Here is a 21,924-nt window from a genome sequence, read left to right as displayed (position 1 = left end):
TTTTTCTGCACGCTGTGCACAAAATTCCATAACATAAAACAAAGACTTAGCATAGGGTAATAGAAATGTTTTATTAATCAAATATATTTACATTTCTTCGTCTTCTTTTTAAATGTGTGCCTGTTATTCTTATTTAAACACAATGTAATCTTTACAGTTTATATCACATGAATACAACTACATGCATGACTTCATTGGTCCTTTGCAGTAGAAAAGATGCTAGCCGATGAAATTTTTCAAAATGCTGCCTACCTTTCTAGTTACACTGTCATTATAATTCTATAACAACAGAGGGCCCTTTCAGTGTGCTCTGCATTTTATTGGGCAGTTTATGCTCTTCAGATTGGCTTGTCTCGTCAAAACTTCCAAATCTTAACAAAATGTTGGAAGAAATACCTCATGTTGTTCCAGAGCATTTTATTCTCTGGGAACGCATTCACAGAAAGAATTTGGAAGGAACAGAAGAGTGCACTGAAGATAAATAAAGAAAAATAAGAATAATTTTGAAAAGTAACAATTGATGCCTCTCAAAAGCAATGAGCACTTACTTTTGGACTTTCACCTATTTATTCTTCAGAATCTACATCCTTTCATCAGCTGTAAGACAGCATCACATAACCTAACGGCACCATACATAAAATAAATAGTAATTATAAGGAGAGATTATGTTGCCAAGAGAAAAAAACAGGTGTACACATCATTGCTTGCAAGTTTCTAGTATGTAATGTGGTATAATTATTACATGATTCTCAACTCTGTTTTCTCACATGGGAAAACAATCAATTTGTATTTTGGAAGATCGCATTTAGGATATACAACCAGAGGTTCACAAAGGACCTAATGTCATCCTGAAAGGAATAACTCCAAAAATGTAAAAAATTCAATTCCACACACTGAATGAAATCATACCTTGGCACAGGCTTTAAATAAGACTTCCAATGTGTCCGGAATGGGACACAATCAAGTGAAAACAAACAAGAATACCCGAACACTTGTATTTATTTACCCATCTACAAAGCAGAGATGCCAAATGCTTCTGAAATTCTGAAAAGGCAGGCACAGAATCACAACATTCCAAGATGATCGTACTACACTTACTGCTTTAGTTTACCATGTGCAAACACATATCATCATCTTCATAATGGATCTAAATGTATGGTTGCTCCATTGATACACGAGCAGAAAGTCACTCAGCATTCAGGAAGTGCAGACAGGAGCTAGATTCTGTTTAGTTCAAACCTAGGGTGTATTTTAGCTTCTCAATGCTAGTTTTGCATTTGCTATATTGTAACTGAATGCCAATCGTTGTACTTGAGAAAAAAACCCATATGAAACCATGAATATTCAGTGAATTACTTTTGTATGCTGCCAAATCTGTTATGAAAGTGCCATACATAAAATAACACAGTAACTGAAATTGTGCTCAGGAATCTGGCACATCACAATAGCTTACACAAGAAAGAATTTTGGGAAGAAGAAAAGTAAGTTCTGCAGAAATCCCACTCTGGTGCCTTAAAAATAAAGAGGAGAGGAGAGGAGAGGAGGGGAGGGGAGGGGAGGGGAGGGGAGGGGAGGGGAGGGGAGGGGAGGGGAGGGGAGGGGAGGGGAGGGGAGAGAGAATGGAAGGAGGGAAGAAAGGAGGGATGGAGGAAGGGAGGGAGGAGGGAGGAAGGGAGGGAAGAAGCGAGGGAGGGAGGGAGGCAGGTTGGAATGGAGGAAGGGAGGGAGGGAGGGAGGGAAGGAAGGGAAGGAAGGGAAGGAAGGAAGGGAGGGAAGGAAAGGAAGGAAGGAAGGAAGGAAGGAAGGAAGGAAGGAAGGAAGGAAGGAAGGAAGGAAGGAAGGAAGGAAGGAAGGAAGGAAGGAAGGAAGGAAGGAAGGAAGGAAGGAAGGAAGGAAGGAAGGAAGGAAGGAAGGAAGGAAGGAAGGAAGGAAGGAAGGAAGGAAGGAAGGAAGGAAGGAAGGAAGGAAGGAAGGAAGAACAACAACATTGAAAAAAATACCAATAAATTTGAAATAACTGAACTTTATTTCACACCCATTCAAGAGAACACTTAGACAAATGCTTAATTAGAAACCTGTGAATAACCTATCTGTATTCAGCAGGAAACTTGGCATGTCGGTAAGCACATGCTTACATGCAGTCTGCATTACAGATTCAAATGTAAGTGTCTGCAAGATGTTGATCAGTTTGGACTGCCACAAACTGCCTCCCAGAACATGAGAGCACAGCAACAGCACAAGTCAGTGACCTAACACATAGCTCACATTTGCTTTTCAGAGCATGACATATCTCTTTTCCCATTTGCTCTATTTCAGCTATTTTTCTTGTGGGAACATCTCTTTGCTCGCAGCAATGATCTATAGCTGCTGCTCAAGTGTTAGCTAAAACCTGCTGACCCACCTAGAGGTTTCTTTAGTTTAAGTCTCTAGAATAAGTGAAGATGTGAATTACTAGAAGAAAGTGTACAAAAGGCTTTTCATCAGTTTGGATGTTCTTTTTCCTTTTATTTTAGCCTTGCTAGGAACATAACAATGTTCAGATAGTCAGCTTTAAGTTATAATACTCCCTATCCAGCTTCTTTCAACCTAAAAGAAAAACAACAACACAAAAACAAAAAGCAACATATTTATATAGTAGCTACGAATCTCTTATAGCTTAGAGGATAAAAACAGGCAAGCGATGACTGAATTATTTAATCCCCATAACTCCTCACTGAGAAACAGAGCTGAAAAGCTCACAGGACAAAAGCCTCTTTATAAGATAATCTGGTACTCAATAGACCAATGATAAAAATCACTATTTTTCACAGTGTTTTATATTTTTTTAATGGACAACCACAGAAATGGTAATTCCTGAAGTTATTCCCTAAAGAACTTTGGAAACTCCAGACTCTGCAATGTAGTTTTGCAGTGTGATGAAACAGCATCCTGACGTAAGAATGCCTTTAGATTTGAAGTTCATTTTAAATGTATTTGAATTTTTTACTGTATGCTCTTTTTCTGCTTGAGCTCTTCAACGTTTTAAAAGTATATGATACAACCAACTGAGCCCTTAGGAGTTAGCCAGCACTTCAGTTTTGGTGTAAAAGTGAACAAATGTGGTTTATTTCCTATGATCCTAGCAAATTTATTTTGCAGTATTATGTCACGACATAGCATGACCTTGGAGAAGTTTACCTCTCCTTTTCCTTTCTTTTCTTCTTCTTTTTTTTTTTTTCTTTTTTTTTTAATTTTGTACGTTTATCAAACTACAGCTCTAGCACTGAAACAATCAATATATAAACACTGCTGGTCTCTAAAAGTGAAAATCATTCTTTAACTTGACAATATGATGAAATCTGAAGAAAATTAATGATACAAGCTTGAAAATAGCCACTGTAACTGAGTATGAAAATTGTGAAAACCAACATAACAACATCTGAGCTTTTTGCATTGATGCTGTGAAGACTTTGGCTTCCTTCCATTCATGACTGTATCAGGCAAAGTGAGCATTATGAAGCCTCCAAACCTTTTACAAGGTATCTGAGTACAGACTTATTTTGTTTTGAAGCTCAGTCCAAGAATAAAGTTTCATCTAAAACAGGAGCATTTTTCAGTTTGATCCAAGTCGAAAGAATAAAAATGTCAGTAACTATAGCCTGGATTTCTGTTTAGCTTTTCTAAACATAAGCAAACCATTAAATCAATCATTGAAACATAGAAACATTACCTTGCTATTTTGCTCCTCACAGCATCATTTGCAAGTCGACTGTCTTTCATATCTATGAGGCTGAATTTGATAGTTCTGCTAGCTTTACTACCGGCTCCTTTACTTAATGTATATTTGCAGATATACAACATTCCTTTTTTTTTAGTTTTTTTTCTTTTTTCCATTTCTCTTTCTCCCCCCTTTCCTCATCCCCTCCCCGCCCCCCAAGAATATCTGTACCAATGCAATGTCGTTGAATGAAACTACTTGTATGAAAAAGTGCACACAGTGTGAGGCATGAGACTACGGAAATGAAATGCCCTTTGGTCTGAGGAGGCTGACACTGACCCAGATATAGCTCTCGATTGCTCCCCATCCCACACAAATTTCTGTTACAGCCACATCAAGACCAACTTAGCCCAGTCCAGCCAAATCTAAGGGTTACATCTGGATTCTTTGAATCATGCTACAAAAAGGTGCAACGATTAACAAGTCCATGTGCATTCTCAGTCATAACTGTGGGCAGAAGAACCCTTGAGATTCCTCACTTTGGTATTAAATAACAATTATAAAGGCTTTTAGAATTAAAGCAATACATGGTGGGACTTGAAATGTTAACAGTCCCAAGTAACTTGTCAATTGAAATAAGACTCATCCCTAGTCATAAATAAATAATCTCTTTCCTGGTCTCACTTTCATGCCAGGATCAATATCTCTTAACATCTTATTTATTTTATTACTGCTTTTGGTTTTCTGGGACTGATTGAAAGTTGCTCAGAGGAAATCTTTGGTTTTGCTTAAGTGTCCGTGACATTTAATCATGACTTTCCTTGCAGTTTAATTCCAACCAGTCAATCAGTTAATCCACTTCAATTGATTCTGTGCTCTCTGTTATTGGCTTGCACTCATTGGGCATCCTCTGGTGTCGACTCAGCTGGGTGGCTTGTGTGAAGCTCCTCTCACACCTCTCGCACCTGGTGAAGGCAAGGGAGAAAATTGAGACCAGGGAGCTGCTCTGGGGGGGGGTGATGGGCTTTGTCTCATCCTGCCTAATCAGAACAGACACTCAAAAGTGGCTTCAGATTTTACTGGCTCAAGAGGTTTAATTGGTGGCTACTTCCAAGACCTTGATGCCTATGATGGGACAAGGCCTGTCTGATTCAGAACAGAGGAATCTGTCAATAGACAAGGGGAAGGTGATTTCTCCAGAGAGGCCTGTCCTGCTGCAGCTCTGATCACTGTCAGTTCAAATAGATAAAGAACAAAAAGAGATTTTTAGGAGTGAGCCATCAAAGAAGCAGCTTGTCTGCAGTTTTCTGCTCTGTAACCCTAGGAGAAATTGATGACAAATAGAATTTCACCTTCTGCTAATTTAAAATCCACAATTGCCTGTTTGAAGAAGAGAAATCAGAAAGCAATACTTGTTTAGCGTTAGAACAAGAGAAAACTCATTGCTTATCTGATCTGCAGTTTATCTGACTATGCAGTGGGGTTCATTTTAAAACAGGCACATATGGAGTTAGTGATTACTTAATTACCTGAAAACATGCGCACTATTTCTAGGTTGAGAGAGAACTCATAACTATCACCTGCATTTTCTTTGCTGCATGTTATGTCTTCAGTCTTTCTACCCTATTCTGTCTTCAGATAACTATAATCTCTGAAAAAATAAAATGTGAAAACATTAACAAAGCTATTGGATTTCTAAAAGGGAGGTAAGGTGAGGGATGTTACTCGCTCCCAGTGGATCCCCTGTCCCTGCTTTCAAATAGAATCTACTGTATCTAACCCCCCCAAAACTATCCTCTTAATTTGCATTCCAAATACTATATAGAGATGATTAATGAACTGCAAATACAGACGTACTGGATCCCTCTTGCATGGCACTCCCTCCAAAAGCCACCTCTGATTTAATGCTGCTGTGTGATGTTTTATCTTCAGAGAAGATTATCATACAAGCATCACTACCATGCATTCTTCATCTTCAAAGGAGAAATGAGAAAAACAATGGGCTAAGCTAATTCATAGTTGTCTTTTTCTCTTCACTGATATGAGTGATAGAAGGTGAATTATCACTGATGTAGCTGCTTACAAAAGAAATAGAAAAGACAGATATTTACATAGATGCATAATTGTGGAACGTTCTTCACACTAGAAGCATTTAGTAAGAAAGTTCTGCTAAAGGAGCATTTAGCACAGACATTACAGACACATTCATCCAAGTTACTGTACCAACCTAAAATGTAAGCACTTTTAAGTTGTGTTTCTTTGACTGTCTTTCGTGGAATATTTTTAGCAGCCTGTTCCACTGTTAAAAACTGCACTGTGATCTCGACAAATGTAAAATGTCAGCTTTAATGTATCAGAGCTATCAGCTCAATGAAAATAACTCAGAAGTATTGATTACTTAATGATTTTTGGTGTATTCATTAACGTCTATGTGCAGATCATCCACTCTCCAGAGCTCCTGAAGTGCTGATGACACATTAGTGTACTGCTGATTGTTTATTAGAAAACTGATTAGTTACTGGATTAGTGTGTCAAAATATACTACCTTCCATTGCCTGACAAACTTACAAATTATTATATTATTTTTATATACATTTATATGTATCTATCACAGAGGCATTGGAATCAATTTTAAGGCTGGGGGTTAACTTAGTCAGTGTGAGATATTGCCACCTACTTGAACTTGATAGTTTTGCTATTTTGATGTCTACAAAGACAAGCAGTTTTCCTTGCTGGGTAATGGGAGGTCTGGATCCTTGCCCTACGGAGATGCAAGTAGTACAATTTCATAGTAAGCTATAAAATCAGGTGTGGCAAGAGCCAACTTCAAAAAGCCTGGGCGAAGCAGTGGAATATGCCATATCAGGTCATCCAGGGCCACAGGTGAATCAGAGAAGGAGAATAAGGTTATCAAATGACCTAAAGCTCCTCAGTTAAACCACTGGCTATGTACATATTCTTCTTGGATCTCCTGAAAGCATGGAACAAGGGTCCCAGTGATCCTTTAAAATGCAAGTTCCTGTCCTTTGTCCACTGACTTTCACCAGTGACGATGCTCTTGCTTTCAAGCTGCAGGTTGTTCTGGGACATGTTACTACTGAGGGACAGGAAGGTTGTATCATCCACTAGGTAGTATCTTCCACTAGGAAGACACTAGAGAAGAGTAAATTTATTGCTACTGCCATTTGCTCTCTAGACCAGGTATTTCTGGTCAGACTGTGCTGTCTGCACTAAGGAGCCCTTGGGTAGAAGTCAGAACAAAGCCTTCAGCTGGACAGCTAAGCCTCATGCATCTGAGTTACCTTCAGATTGCACCCTATGTACTGAGTATTGTCTAGGCAGTTGCAAAGAGCGTGATTAAAGTTTACAGCCTGGAATATGTAAATAAAAGGCATGCAGAAGAGATAAGCATTATCCCCCTGATTCCTCTCTTCAGTTTGACCTGAAGTAGGTGTTGCTAGACACAATATGGCAGGAAAGGTGTGGACAGATACGTACTAATTGTAACTGCCTCATAGCAAGGGGGAATTGGGTGAGATCTATCAAGGTCTTTCTTCTGAATTATGCTATACACTTTTCCTCTAGCAGTCATCCTTTCCTAGTCCATTTTAGCATAATAACCACTGCAGTTACCCACATCTGAGTTTGCTGAGTACATGCATGCATTTTTCTGTGTGTGTGTTCTGATATTACTAGCCACATACAGCTAACACTGTGCTGAAAGATTTAATAGTAGCCAAAAGATTCAAAACCGAAATGACTCCGCTGCTCCTACACTAATCATGGGAGCTGAGCCCAAGCCTGGCTAAACTGGGAGTAACCAAAATTTTCTTAAAGCCTGAAACACAGATACAATTGTTTGCAATAATGCTGCCTGCTATTTGAGAGGACACTCGAATTCCAGTTAATCCTTCTGAGGGCACTGCATATTAGTTAAACAGCCGCCAGCACAAGGTAGATTAAAAGAAACAATTCAAATTCTTCACGCAAGTTAGACAGTGTCAGTGGGTCCATGCTATCATTTCTTACAACATGCACATGCTTTCATTTTACATACAAAGTCTCATACTGTCTCACAACAATCAGCTTCATCCTACACAAAACTTCATCCTACCACAAGGCCTCTCTGTGTCACTTGGGAGGATAAGTTGAACAAAATGATACTTAAATTCAAAGACATGAACAAGTTTTGGGGCATTTCTGTGGTGCCAGGTTCTGAACTTGGTTAGATATCCCTCACTGGTCTGTGTGCTTTAGAGTGCCTTTAAAGTATTGGCATTGAGAATTATAATCGTGACTGCTTTGATTTCTAGGTTTATATCAACTTCTGTGAAAGGCTTTAGCTCAATTAAACAAAGATAAGGCCTAGCTTACAAAAAAACACTCTCATTGGATATTTTCACAATGAATACTTTAAAATTTTGATCAGTAATTAAATTTAACTCTGAATTTTGGCATAGTTTGGATAAGTTAAAAAAACAACAACAAAAAGAGTAGAAAGGTAAGGTATCACTGTTAGATACAACATTTTTGTTCAGCTGAAATGAATGTTCTCTAGTTTTGTATTTCCGTAAGAAAAATGAAAAGCACCTGGTTTATCCCAGCCAGAAGGAATCTTTCATTACTTTCAACTGACTCCTGAAAACTACGTTTGCCCAGCCCTGACTCCGCAAGCAGGTTCTTTAGCTAACCTTACATTTTTCAGAAATAGAAAAGGCTGAGAGGAGAAGAATTTACTAAAATGAGAATCAACAGAAACTTCCCTTTTCCCCCTACCTTTAATTTGCTAGAGGGCTTTGTTCTCAGACTAGCAGCCATAGCGGAGACTTTAGAAAGATAAGAATACACAAAAACATTACAATGGTGAGGCTGACTTGATAGCTTGTAGTGACATGAAACAAAATCTCTTCTAACTGGACCTGCAGTCCAGGCTGTGTAGCTAAAGCTTTGGCTACAGATAACCTCACTTAGCATCGTTATCTATAATGAAAAGCAAATAGGAAAGTCTTCCTTCATGCATCCAGAGCTAACTAAGACCTACAGAGAAAGTGTCTTCTCACATCTAAGATTTTTAACCAACCATGGTTGATTTTCCTCTTAAGCAGAAAATAATTTGAAATATTTAAAAATACTTTCACCCTCTATAAATCAAATTTGCTTTCTAGAAATAATGCCCACACAACATGCACTTAATGGCTGACACTGCCTGCTTAATATGTGTACAAGATAATTTCTCCAAATGCCACTTACAAACACAGTTGGCTTACTGAACGAGAAATGGCGAGGTTGCATTCACAGAAGGTGCACATTAACTATGCAGCTGATTGCACATTTTTACCCATGAAATTGAACTTAGTACATTTTAAATGATGCCTGTTATTTTTAATACATCTTACTGGCAATGTGAGTAGTTTAGTACTTTCCATACCTGGTCTTTCTTGCTAATAGTATTGTGTGCACTGCCACAAGTACAGAACTTTTGAGGTACAGAACACTCAAAATACCTTTGCAGACAAACATATAAAACCTAAACTGCATGATCAAGACAGAAATACTTGTCCCATTTACTGTCCCTGTTTATTAGAGTTTGTTGTGCTGCTTTTTTTTAATTTAGCTTACATAATGCCAGGTCTTGGACCCCTCCTGTTCAAAGGAGGATCTAAACAGTCAGGAGGTACCAGGACGAGCTGCAGCTATCTGTTTTTCCCCCAGCAGAGAGCCTGGATTGCTTTCTGGGTAAGTTCTCTGCCCCTCCTCCCGCAGGCGCAAGCTGTCCTGCAGGGATGTGAAGTCTGTGCTTCTAAACAGCTTTCAGGATCAGGGCATCTGCATCCCCTTATCTGACTACCAGGGGCAGGAAGAATGGCAGCTCCAGTTTTAGCTTCATGTGAAATTACCAGTCAGCTTCCTCCACATGCTTGGACAAGTCTTCCAGTGAGAAAGTGGAACTGCTGCTTCTGGAGTTCAAAGAAGGAACTGAATAAAGCCACTGACATGCACCATAAAGTAGCTGTACAAAGCATCCACATCTTTTGTTGCCCTACGCTGTGACTTTAGGAAAAGGAAGGTGAAGCCCAGAATGCATAAATACTTCAGATTAGGCACTGTGAAGCAAATTCCAGACCACTGGTTAATTGTAGTACGTACATTAAGCCTTTTCTTTCACAAAAGGAACTGTACTACAGTCAAACCCATTTTGGAAAACGGAAAAATTACTAAAGTAACAGGGACAAATAATGGCCTTAAATGGGGCAAAAGAGCAGATCTATTGGAAACGTGACAAAAACAGGATGTTAGGGAAAAAATTAAGTGAAGTCAACAGGGTTACACATAAGTAACACCTTAACATTAAAAGAAATCTATTTTCCATTTTGACCCAGAAACCTCTTCCATTAATTACTAAAATCTATTTACACAGCAACTAGGTAAAATCAATGTGATTGCTCTCACTGTTTTTAGCTCTCTTTCTGTGGGCTTTCGGCATCCAACAGCCTGGTTCTGGCAGACTCATCACTGAGATGCTCCCAGTTTCCAAGTTTTGCCACCTACAGGACACAGTTTCTGGTATGCAAACTTTTTTTTTTTGTCCTGGATATGTAGCATTTGGCTCCTGGCTCTGCCCCCTTGTCCCCAACAGAGGCATGTATGGAGGACATGCTTCCTTTCAGCCATATATGGAGGCAAAGCATTGGTATCTCTGCTGAGCTTGTTATGAGGGGTTCTGACAGGCCCTGTGGCTGAGCTGGCTTACATTAAGCAGACCTGGAGCACAGTGCGGCAAAAGTGGAAAAGAAAGACAAAGAGAGGAAAATTGGCTGAGTACAAGTGGCCCTTGTAGAACAGGGGAAGACCCACCCTCTCCCAGTCTTACCCCAGCCTCCTCCTGGGAAGGCTGGGCAGCTCTCAAAGGACGTGATATCAACATGTTACGGATTCATATCAATATACAGTTTTTCTAACAAAGTGGGATTTTCCAAATACAGTAAATATAACATTTGTGCCTGTCAATTCAAAAAAGACACACACATCAACACGGAAAAAGTGTATTCTGTCTTGGAGAACATCTCCTGGTGAGTAGGCAGAGTCCTGCAGAACAGAAAGTAAAATGGACCTGGATCAGCTGTACTATTGCTGGAGGTAAAAGTAGAGAAAGTTTCTGAGATGCAGATGTGTCCTTTGCTTTAATTTCAATAAGCAGAAACTGCACAAGTCAGCAAAGTCTGCTTAATTTAAAAAACCTCCTAATAGGTTCCTTTCTCTTAGTGTTTTGGGTAGCTAAACGCTAGCAGCTTATTACTATGATCTTATCAAACTTAAGCCACAAGACAGGGTTATATTTTCTATGCAGTGGTTCTGAGAAAAATACCAAACAAACAGATGCATATTGCACCCCCAGCACCACCTGCTCTTCATTTAACTGGTTCCCAATTAGCTGAAGGCAAAGCTCCACCCAGCTCTTCACACAGGCATCGCAGAAAGTCAGTAACTTACAGAACTGCCTGTAACAGCCTGGACTGTATTTTCAGCTGTGGTTCTATGGCAGCAGCTTGTCATTTAACTAAAAGAATCAAGTTCTCATCAGAGGATAGGAAATAGCTCTGGGTATGCAAGGCAGCTGAAAACAAGCCTGGTTTAATTCTGATTTCGGTCACATCACAGATGGACTCGTCTGCCTCGGCTTTCCAGGGGAGCTCTCCCTCACACCGGTGTGTTGCTACAGGGCGGCAGCTACACATTTCCCTGTCCAGTGGCAGCTGACATGCTGCTGGCTTCACGTACTCACTTGAAGGGCTTTTCCCCAGTGTGCGTCCGGATGTGATTGTTGAGCGTTGTAGCACCAGCAAAGGCTCGGCCGCAGTAACCGCACTTGAAAGGTCTGTCACTGGAGTGTGTGACGACGTGGTTCCTCAGCTCCGAGGGCTGGGAGAAGGACTGGGAGCAGTGACCACACTGGTAGGGCCTGCAGAGGAAAGAGGAACACCGGGCTGTCAGTTCATCCTGTGGTCACGAATCAAAAGCCACGTGGGGAGGAGCGCCCAGTCGTCCCAATAATTTCCAAAGAGAGCTGTAGGTTTGTTTCTCCGGGACTTTCTTGGTAGACACAAATCCCAGCCTTCATGGTCTTTAGCAAGTACAAAATACACCTGCAGGAGTTACCTGAGAGCTTAAGGGCATCAGACCCTGCAAAGCATAATCCAGCACACTAGTGAGCGAGCACTACACATTCTGTGCCTCTCTTATTTTTTCCACACACAGCACAGTACGCCCAGCTCACAGGGAACTCCTCACGTGCTGGAGTTAGAAGGCTCAGGGAGTCCCATGGGATTGCAAGCCAAACTGTTGCAGCTACGCTCCAGGTGGGCTCTGTGACCACTTGCAATGAAGCTCTTCACAATGCTTTGGAAGAATCTGATTATTTGTTATTATTACTACTTTTATTTTGACATCACCTTTGCTGTGAGAGACATTGGAAAGATTAAAAACACTTTTATGTTTTCTTTTATATTTGCTTTTAGTTATCAAGTTTCTCGCAGCCAGACTGAAAATGACTTTTTTGTGATCTTGAAACGAAACCCACAGATTAGGTTCTTGACATTATCTGATTAAAACAGATCTGTTAAAAACAAACACAGGAAACAAACAAACCTGACTGAGACGTTACAAATTCAGAACCATAACAAACACACTGTAAACACAAGAAAAGAAAACAAGACAGCAAAGTGAGTCAGGACAGCTGAAATGCGAACACCCTTGCTAACTGAAGTACAAAGAAGTACTGTCAATACACTTCTGCTTTGCAAAACTGATTTCATAACATTGCAGATCTTTTCCCTTTTCGTATTTTATTTAGTTCAGTGGCAAAGTCCCTAAATGTTCACCAGCCTTTTTGTTAAGAAAATTAATAACTGCAGGGAGAGGAGGATACGAATGTTTTTTTACCCACATTTTAAATCACAGCTCTTGATATATGCATCTCTAGGGCCAATGGTCAACACCAACTTAATTGCTTTCTCTTTAATAAATGTATATGCTTATGTGGCAAGAAACTGAAGCTAGAGGGAAAGGGACAGTGGTGACCAAACACACACAATTCACTTCAGTGCAAAGTAAAGTGAACTATCTCATTTGTCAAGTGAACTGCTTAATTGTGGATACTTGCATCACTGAACACAAATACTGTTATCTTACACTGCTTCAGAGCACTGAACCCTGCTTGTAGAATTTTTTAGCTTGATTAATAACTCAGTATTGGTCAATAACTCAATAGCTTACAATTTTAACTACTTGCATTTGAAAACCTAGCTGCTTTCCAACAAATTTGAAATAAATATATAAAAGCTGTGAATAGGTTACTTAACCAGGATGATGCAGCCTTTGAAAATTACACAAATGTATACAAAATCATATTTTAAGAAAAAGATGCCGTGTGCAGAATACCTACTTTTTTAATGGAAGGCAAATAGCTACGTGTTTTCTAGTTTTCTTTCTGCAAAAGTATGGTTAATTTACACAAAATGTATTTATCCAACTTTTCATGAAATTTCAAATGCTAGCAAAACAAATGTGGTGTGTAAATGCAGACTTATTTGTAAGGAAATCTTCAAATCAGGAACTTTTAAGCAAACAGAACATGTTAAAATTTGCACTATCCAAGAAATATTGATTTTTTAATAGTGAAAGGGACCATTAACATCTATTAGCCCCTGGTTATCTATTTTTAACAGCTACCACAAGAAATGATACAAGACGATATAAAACCAATTAATCTTTTTTTTCTTTTTTTTCCCTTTTTTTTAACCAGTCAATGTGATTAATTTCATACTGTGAGAAGCCACAACGTAACTTGTACTTGGATTGCCACAATTCTCAACCAGTTATCACAGAACATCATGGTACCAAGAACAATCTTTTTGCTCTCTACGCTGTCTCAAAACAAGCTTCTTTTTTATAAGGGATATGAGTATATATTATATACTCGGAACCAGTTTCACTGGCTGATGTACAAGACAAAGAGATGTGTAAAAGGTGGCCTACTGCTATATCACTTAGACTATGTCTTTTAGGTGGCCTACTGCTATATCACTTAGACTATGTCTTTTTCCATTCATCCCTTTCTTGGCAGAACAGATATTTAAAAAGTTATCCTACTTTTTTAGGTCATATATTTCTCCAGTTTATACACATATGATTCTGATTAAGAATCAAATGGGCTAAGTAAGTAATTTTTTCAAACTCGATACATGACACATTAAAGAGCTCATTTTAAAAGGAAATCCCATATAGGCATTGCAGTACAGCAACAATTCTGAAATGCCATATGTAATTTATGCAATAGACAGATTCAAATACGCCAAGTTTTGATAAATTTTGCATACAACAATATTTTTCCAAAGGCATTCAATAAGTAGAAAAGTTTTTTTTTTTCCCCTTTGGTAACCATTTCACTCAGAAAATTTTCCTGGCAGAAAAAAAAATAATAATAAAAAAAAAATCAATACTTTTTTGTACTTGTTGTTGTTTTTTAAACTGGTGCAGAAGGACTGAACATGAGCAATGCTCGGTTCAGTGAGTACATTGACATGGGCAGTGCAGGGCTGTCTTTGATGTAACAGTTATGTTTTCTGCCATCACGATGGTCTGCACTGGGACACTGAATTGAAATGGTGATCTCTGTACACCAGAGGGCTGCAGACTGAAAGAGAAGGGGCACAGTGGCAAAAACAGTGATTGTCATAGGCTGTTTTTGCAGTGATGTGCTGCTAGCTGGACTGTCGTCGCGGATCAGAAATGCTGGTTCCCACTGGAATTACTGAGAACATACCATACCTTCCTGAGCTCCAAGGTGTGCAGGTGAATACAAGTATAGCTTGTATACTGCTGTTGCAGACAAAAGCCTGCATACCTACCTACCTGCAGGTAGCTGCATAGAGCGATTTGCAGGTATGGAAGTCATCATTTTGATGAAAGAGCTGTACCAGGGCTTGACAGCACATGCTGACTATCTGAAGAAATGATTTTTTTTCTATAAAATTATTCAACTATCATTATCAGGAGCAATGCAGTTTGGGATTTTTTCATCTGTCTGTTTTTCTATCTTGTGGATGTAACTCAAGCCTGATCAAAATCTTCTCATCTAGTATTTTTAAGAATGTTAAGGACATTTAAGGACAGCTGAGCTGATGTACAGAAACGTACTGATGAAAGTGCTGTGCTGACAGCCATCAAAAGCAGTTCTAATGTTTTTCATTAATCACATACCTACATATTTTCCTAGTTCTCTGTCTTCCTGTCTGAGCTTAAAGGAATGATATCTACTTACCTAGAAGCAACCTCTCATGTTAGAAAAATTACACTTGTCATTGACCCCATGGACCATCAATCAGTTATGTAGCTTTACTGCCATGTAGCATCAATCAGCATTTTCTTGAGAGTATAATCTTACAGTTCCTTACTATATGATGGCACACGAAAGTGAAATTCAGGAGAGGATACCAGTAAAGTAGCAGTTTTCAGGATTTGTAGAGATTTAAATTTTGAGCTTTTCCAAGGTTCTCAAGTTACATTTTCAAAACAAAATCAGTCAGGAGCAGTTTTTGCTTCCCAATTTAGAAAATCCCTCAAACAATTTTGCCATTTGGTGATATACTTTTTTATGCCATATACTTTTAGATCTTAATTTTTCTAGGAGAAATCTTGTACAGGACCAGTACAAAATCCACGTTCCTCTGTGAGTTTCACTGAAGGCTACCAAAGACCATGCTTTGTGTGGAAGGTGGGTAACATGTTAGGAGGGAACCACAGAAATATAAACTTTTTTGCACCTGGACTAGCTGCTAACAGACAACTGTACATTTAAATTGATTCCGATTAGATTTAGTAAGAACAACTTATCCCTCCAACTATTGCCTTTTACTGCTCCTCCACTGGAACAGTGCTCTTTCCAGCCCCAAGATCTCAGTGCATCCAGCCAATATAAACATATACTCTAAATCATAAATCAAAGATCTGATGAATTATTATGATCTTGAAAAATATTATAATTACTTTCCACCAAATTTTCAGATTCTTTCCTTTACAACGAGTTGTTTTCCAGTGAGGCCTCTTCATAACCAGACTTGCTGTTGTCAGAGGTTACTTGGAATGCCAGTGCAATATTTAAGATATTAATTTCTATTGATAGTGAACTCCTGAATACCAGTAATTCTATCACTGAAAGGCTGTCACATCAGGGAGACAAACTAGCACATTGCTGTCATCTTAAAATCCCAGAAAGCACAAACTGAGAGACTAACATGCAGTTGAAACTGCTTTCCTCTTTCTTAAGAGCTAAGGAGAAGGAATCAGAGCACTTGTCTGGGCGCTGTGGTGGCACAGCCATTGGCAGCACACACGGCTGAACCCCAGGCAGGGCTGCATGGTGAGGGAGGGGAAGCTGTCAGAGCACAACCTGTAGTGGAAGTGAAAGCAAGGCATGCTGAAATGCTGCAAGCAACGTTTTCACAACCAGAATCCATGTATCTCTACAACGTGCAGTAACAGCAGTGGGGAGCTGCAGTCAGAGGAGCTAGGCCACAGCTTTCCTAGTAAAAAGACGTTTCAGAGGGAGATCTTCTAGCAAGCTGACCTCAGAGGCAGGCGAACAAAGCGGAGCCTGAGAGCACTGCAGACTGCAGCATACTCAGCACCAGAGGGGCCATGAGAAGCTACTGACAGTAACTGCAGGCCCAGCTCTGCGTGCTCTGCTGCTGCCTTGTTCTGCTAACGCAGCAAGGCCACAGCCCCAAGCACTTCGTGCACGGCGTCAGCGCGTGTGGGGAGCCGAGCCCAGCGGGGATCCTCGGGTTGCCTCTGCAGATGTTTGCGGAAGAGCTAACACAACCAGAAAGTCAGAGCAAGTGAGTGTTGTCAGACTTTTGAAGCTGTCAGGGAGAGGTGCTGCTCGGTGCACGCTTTGTTATTATTAACTACAAGTACTGGGAGTTTGTGAACCTTTGTGAAAAGATTATGCAAGAACAAGCATTAACTTCAGCATGATGTTTACTTTAATTGAGCAATATTCCATAGCCATGCTATAAACAGAAATAGACAACTCTTGATCACATTTACTTTTTGTTTGTCTGTTTCAGGAGATGTTTGAATTAATTAGTGGACGTGGGGCGAGCATCAAGGTCAAAGACATGGAACCTATAAAGAAAAGGATAAAAGCAGAATGGTCTGGTCCATGGTCTTAGAGAAAAAGACCTTTCAAATTGGTAATTTTAAACGTCAAGCACCTGTTTTAAAAACAAAATGAAACAAACCTCTCGCAATTTAATTTTGAGGTATAACACCAAGAGTGCACATATGAAAAGATCTTTTGAATAAGCAAGAATGGAGAGGGTCTGATGACATCCTCAATTAATCAGTCACAGTCACAATTATATAGAGAAGGTTTTTCCTCAAATTGTCAAGATTAAATACTTTGACAATCAACAAAAACAAACATCACACAAATGTGCAAGTCGTATGAGAAATGGTGCCACATGTTAGCTCCCGGGAACTGCAGACATTTGCCTTACCCAGCAACAGTGCACCCTGAATGCAGTAGTCAAAGTGAGAAAGAAGTAAGTTGTTAGAAGAAACTGTGTCAGAAAAGTGATTGTGATATATATATATATCATATCATATCATATCATATCATATCATATCATATCATATATATACACACACTAAATTAGTCATTTTGCTCAGAGGCCTCTCCACGTCCCTTTCTGCAGCCCCCCAGATAGTGTCATTGGAAAATTCTGCAGCAGGGGAAAAAATGCAAAGCAATAGACAACAGTGACAACGGTAACAAATAAATAAACAAACAGAAACCTGAGGAGAAAATCTGTTTGTGACTCCTGCTTCATAGAACAGTTGCTCAGAGTACTTCTGCCTGGGCAGTCCTTAAAAAAAGTACGAAATACCTCAGAACTCAGATGGATTTAAGTTTTCATCTTCCTAATTTCCTCCATCTCTATTTACTATTACCTTCCAAGAAGAACTGTAAAACATTCAATGGGCTAAGGTGTACCTCAGTGGGAAGACAGAAGTAACAGAAGTTAATTTTAATCTAAATTACAATAACGAACACTGATGATCTTGAAACTCTGCCTATTTTGGGTTCATCTCTTTCAAAAAGTTTATATTTATTTATCACATCATTTATATCTCAAATGGGACCCTGCTTATTTTTTTTTTTTTTCCCCCACTGCCTAACAGAAATAAATATATCTGTGGCTTTTTATGTCTATCTATTACCCTGCTCCCATTCAGATGTTTTCTGAATCTAAGTGGCTTCAAGGTTTGGTGAATTTTGTTGGTTTTGGGGTGTTTTCTTTGTAATTCTCAAACCTCAGATATCCTGCTGTCCTCGAATTTCTGCCCATGAATGAGACTCCCGTTCAAATTCAAAGAAGATTTCCCTGTACCTCATGTTGTAGGTAATCAGCATTGTTGAAACACAAACACAAAGCCAGAACAGATAGTCTGAGGCCATTTCCTAGAAAAGACAGCCCCTGCTGCTTCAGTCATATCAAAGACAAAATGACTGGTGTGCTCACAAATTGCTGACAATAAATGGGGAGCTGTTTATCAGCAGGAGCAGTGCTGTAGATATTGGTGAGGAAGTGCCAGCCAGAGAGCTGTGTCCAGCAGGCCAGCAGGCAGGTATGCCTTCACAAATCATACCCTATTTTCTTGACTCTAGTAAATCTTGTACTGCACTTCAGAAATTTTTCATCCAGAGAAATATTGTACACTTAAGAAACAAAGGGCAACTCTTTCCCTGCCACTGTGTAGCTGATCTGCCAGCACCTGTTTATCAACAGAAAGGTAGCCAGGATGTAAGTTGAGCATGTGATGATTCCTAAATAGGAATATGAGAAACCAGATTCTAGGACAGCTGGGATCTGCACTGTTACTCTGGTAATGCAAATGCAATGAGCTTGAACAGATCTGTATCATTTTGGTCACAGAAGAGCTCATACAAAATGTTTTTACAACACTTTTGTTGAGATGTGCTTGATTAGAACAAGGAAGACATTACGAAATTGGCCTCCACAAGGAATGTACACAATGGGCTCTCCATGAGAAGACTGAGGTGCAAACCATTCTTCAGCACAGAGGAAATGCCTTTGTCACAAAACATAACATCACAGTGACTGTGCAGCAGATTGATCCTAAGTTTGTCTCACATCTTCTGCTAGGTTCAAAACTCTCTGTATAACACCATGTACAAATTTCTGTTAAGAACAGATTCAAAAAAACAAACTAGCCAAAGAATTAGCTAGCATGAATGTTGAAAATGTGGCCTTAGGTATTAATCTTCCTATAAGTTTCTACTTTTCAACACTTCTGATGCAGTATTCACTTACCAACTAATCTCCATTTCTTTTCCTCTATCATCCTTCCCTCGTTGCTGCTATGGGAGAGAAGCAACCACCTTACTGTCTGATCTAGATTATTTGCCTAGTATGTTTTATGATATTCTGAGGAAACAATTACATGGAAAACATTACATGGAGAATTTAGATACGCACTGCAGAAGCAAGATGGAAAGACAGTAACCTACCAATAATGGTGTTCACTTCAAAGGGGAGGAGTTATACTTCTGTGTTCTGAGATACATTTGTCACAAAATAATTCAAAGAAAATAGAATAACAAGGCCAAACTTCTCACCTCCAAGATGACAGTGCTAATTGTTAGACTTATCTTCAGGTGTTCTCACTAGAAAAATGAAGATTTAAGTGCCCCTTAGATTGAAAAAGAGCTCTATTAGAAGAAACTCTTCATGCATTATTACCTGCAGCTTGGTACCTTATAAAGGGAGACGCAGATTCAAGCAAAGGAAAGGATGAAATCTAGTCTTCACATGTAGCTCGATGAATTGCTGAGACAGTATGTGTGGGACTGAATAACAAACCCCTTCTAGACCTGATGCAGCATTTTCTGCTCTGTAGTGAGCTTACAGTGCTTTATACTGGAAACATAGAAGTCTATGAAACTTGGGAGACTGGACCTTTCAGGACCTATATCTTACATTGGGGCATTAGATTGACCATTGTGTCCTGCAGCTTCCTCAGTGTAGCACCTACTTTTGTGAAGACCAGCATGATATTCAGAAAACATTGGAATAAGAACATGTTGAAATGTTTTTGCAGCCACGACACAATCGACTCTTCAAATTCTATGAAGATTTGTATGGAATAGAATTCTTCATGCTTGAAGTGTCATCCTGGAAAACTGGATTTATGTGCCAATACTTCCATAGTCATAGTTTCAGACAAGCCAGTGTGTACACATACATAGGTAACCAAGTATGCAAAGAGACAGACACAAGCACATTCACACGGAGACTCACAGCTAACTATTTCTATGGTGTTTTGTTTAAATGTAATTCACAATTAAATGCTGTTTTTAGAATAATCTCCGAGGGATTTAGCTGTTCTGTTCAAACCCTTTTGCAGCTGAAGAAGAGACAAAACTTGGGCAGCCTTATTTATTGAATTAATTTGATTTTTGTCTTTTGTCCCGCCAGCTATCAAAATTGTCAAATAAACCAGCTTTGATTCATAAATAATGGTTCCATTATATTTACTGTGCCACCGGTCAGAGTACCTGAAATTTTAATTCACTTGTTCAGCTAAATTTCATCCTCAGTTCACGGCCATAAAATTCTGTATTGACAAACTTTCAAACCAACTTTGACTCTGAGGTATCTAGTCAACATTTTTCTTCTGTGTGGATATTAGTTTATTGAATAAGTGGCATCTGTTTTCCTCCACATCACTAGTAGACTAGGTATTTCCTTTTGACAGCTTTGCACAATTTATGGTTTGCATGCTCTGAAGAAAAATAGTACTAAGCAAAAAATTCCAATTCATTACCTCTTAGTACTTAATTAAGTTCATACACATTGCACACTATAGGTGAACCCTGAAATGACTGTGACAGCCACTGAGCAGCAAGTTAGATTATCTTTGGAAGACAGAGAGACTTTTAATTATCTTGACCTCATTTTTCCTTCTATGATATTCATAAATTCTCCTTCTATTTTGCTGCCTCCAATAGATGTACCAAACCATTCTGAAAAAAAAAAAAAGATTATATCCTTAGCTATTTCCTTTTATCTGTACACTTAGGCACCAAATGTTTTTACAAATAGTGAAGTCAGGCAATGGTTTTTATCAGCTTACTTCACAGAGCTGCAGGTGAATTATGTTGTACAAGCTCCTCCTAATAATGGTTCAGTTTTGGAAATGATAACAGCGTGATAAAAGAATAAAGCAGTGGATCTGGCTATCAGTAGATATAGAAATAAAGAAAGCCTGGTTTTACCTGTCGGGGTTCTGCGTACACACATGCATCTGTAAGAGGATCCGCTGGGTGAAAGTCTTAAAGCATTGCCCACATTTCCAAAGATGCCAGTCACTGAACTCAGAATTTAGTTGGCTTGTTGAAGTTGGGCTTGCAAGAACTCGTTGGTTTTTGACACTGATCTGGTTAAATCCTGACTCGATGGACCCAGACTTATCCAGGAGAGAAAAATTTCTGCTGCACGGAGTCTGTGGAAATACTACAGATCGCTGTGGAGTGGCAGGGGATAGTTTGCTACTTTTATTAAATGGCTGTAGGGTGTCTTGTCTGGACATGGCCTCCATTACAGTCGAAGGGACATTCACTGGGAGAAAACAAGAAAAGTAAGTAAGATCTTTGTTAAAGCCTTTTTAAAACTTACACAGTATTGGGAGACAGCAAAACATACCAATATCCAATTTCTTCACGCTAGAATTAAACTCTTATTTTAACAATGAAAAAAAGGAGGAATGAGACAGTGAGCTGAACAGACGATGCTGATTCTGTGACACTGGAATGAGAGCTCATGCAAAGAATTGTCTGGGACTGAAAGCACTCAGAAAAGTCTGACTGTGATAAACACTGATTACATAAAAGTGATTGTCATCTGAAAGAATGCGCTTCTGTACTTGTGATGCTTTGATTCTACACGTTGCAGTCCGCACATGTAATTGCTATACCACAGACAAGCATGAATTTTGAAAGTGTGGGGAAAAACCATAGATGTTCCTTGAAATAAAACAGGGTTTGCATACCTACGACACCAATAGATCCCTTACGAGCACAGTGTGCAGCCACTAAGGATGTTACTACGTCTCAAACTGTCGTACAACATAAAGCCAGTGGC

The 21,924-nt window shown here is 39.3% G+C and overlaps 1 protein-coding gene across 1 annotated transcript in view; it reads right to left on the bottom strand.

The window, feature by feature from the left end:
• Positions 1-1,952: 1,952 nt before the first annotated feature.
• The window catches only part of PRDM6 (PR/SET domain 6), a 73,581-nt gene continuing 53,609 nt past the window's right edge, over positions 1,953-21,924 (bottom strand). The window contains exons 6-8 of the mRNA XM_048931972.1: positions 21,060-21,402; positions 11,481-11,657; positions 1,953-4,662 (exon numbers count right to left, since the gene is read on the bottom strand). Coding sequence (XP_048787929.1) covers positions 4,548-4,662; positions 11,481-11,657; positions 21,060-21,402 — 635 coding nt within the window. The 3' untranslated portion in view covers positions 1,953-4,547. The remainder of the gene's footprint in view (positions 4,663-11,480; positions 11,658-21,059; positions 21,403-21,924) is intronic.

The sequence above is a fragment of the Lagopus muta genome, chromosome Z (genome assembly GCF_023343835.1).
Source record: "Lagopus muta isolate bLagMut1 chromosome Z, bLagMut1 primary, whole genome shotgun sequence".
Taxonomy (NCBI): domain Eukaryota; kingdom Metazoa; phylum Chordata; class Aves; order Galliformes; family Phasianidae; genus Lagopus; species Lagopus muta.
The sequence above is the reverse complement of the archived record's forward strand: the minus strand, read 5'-3'. Positions and strand labels throughout refer to the sequence as shown.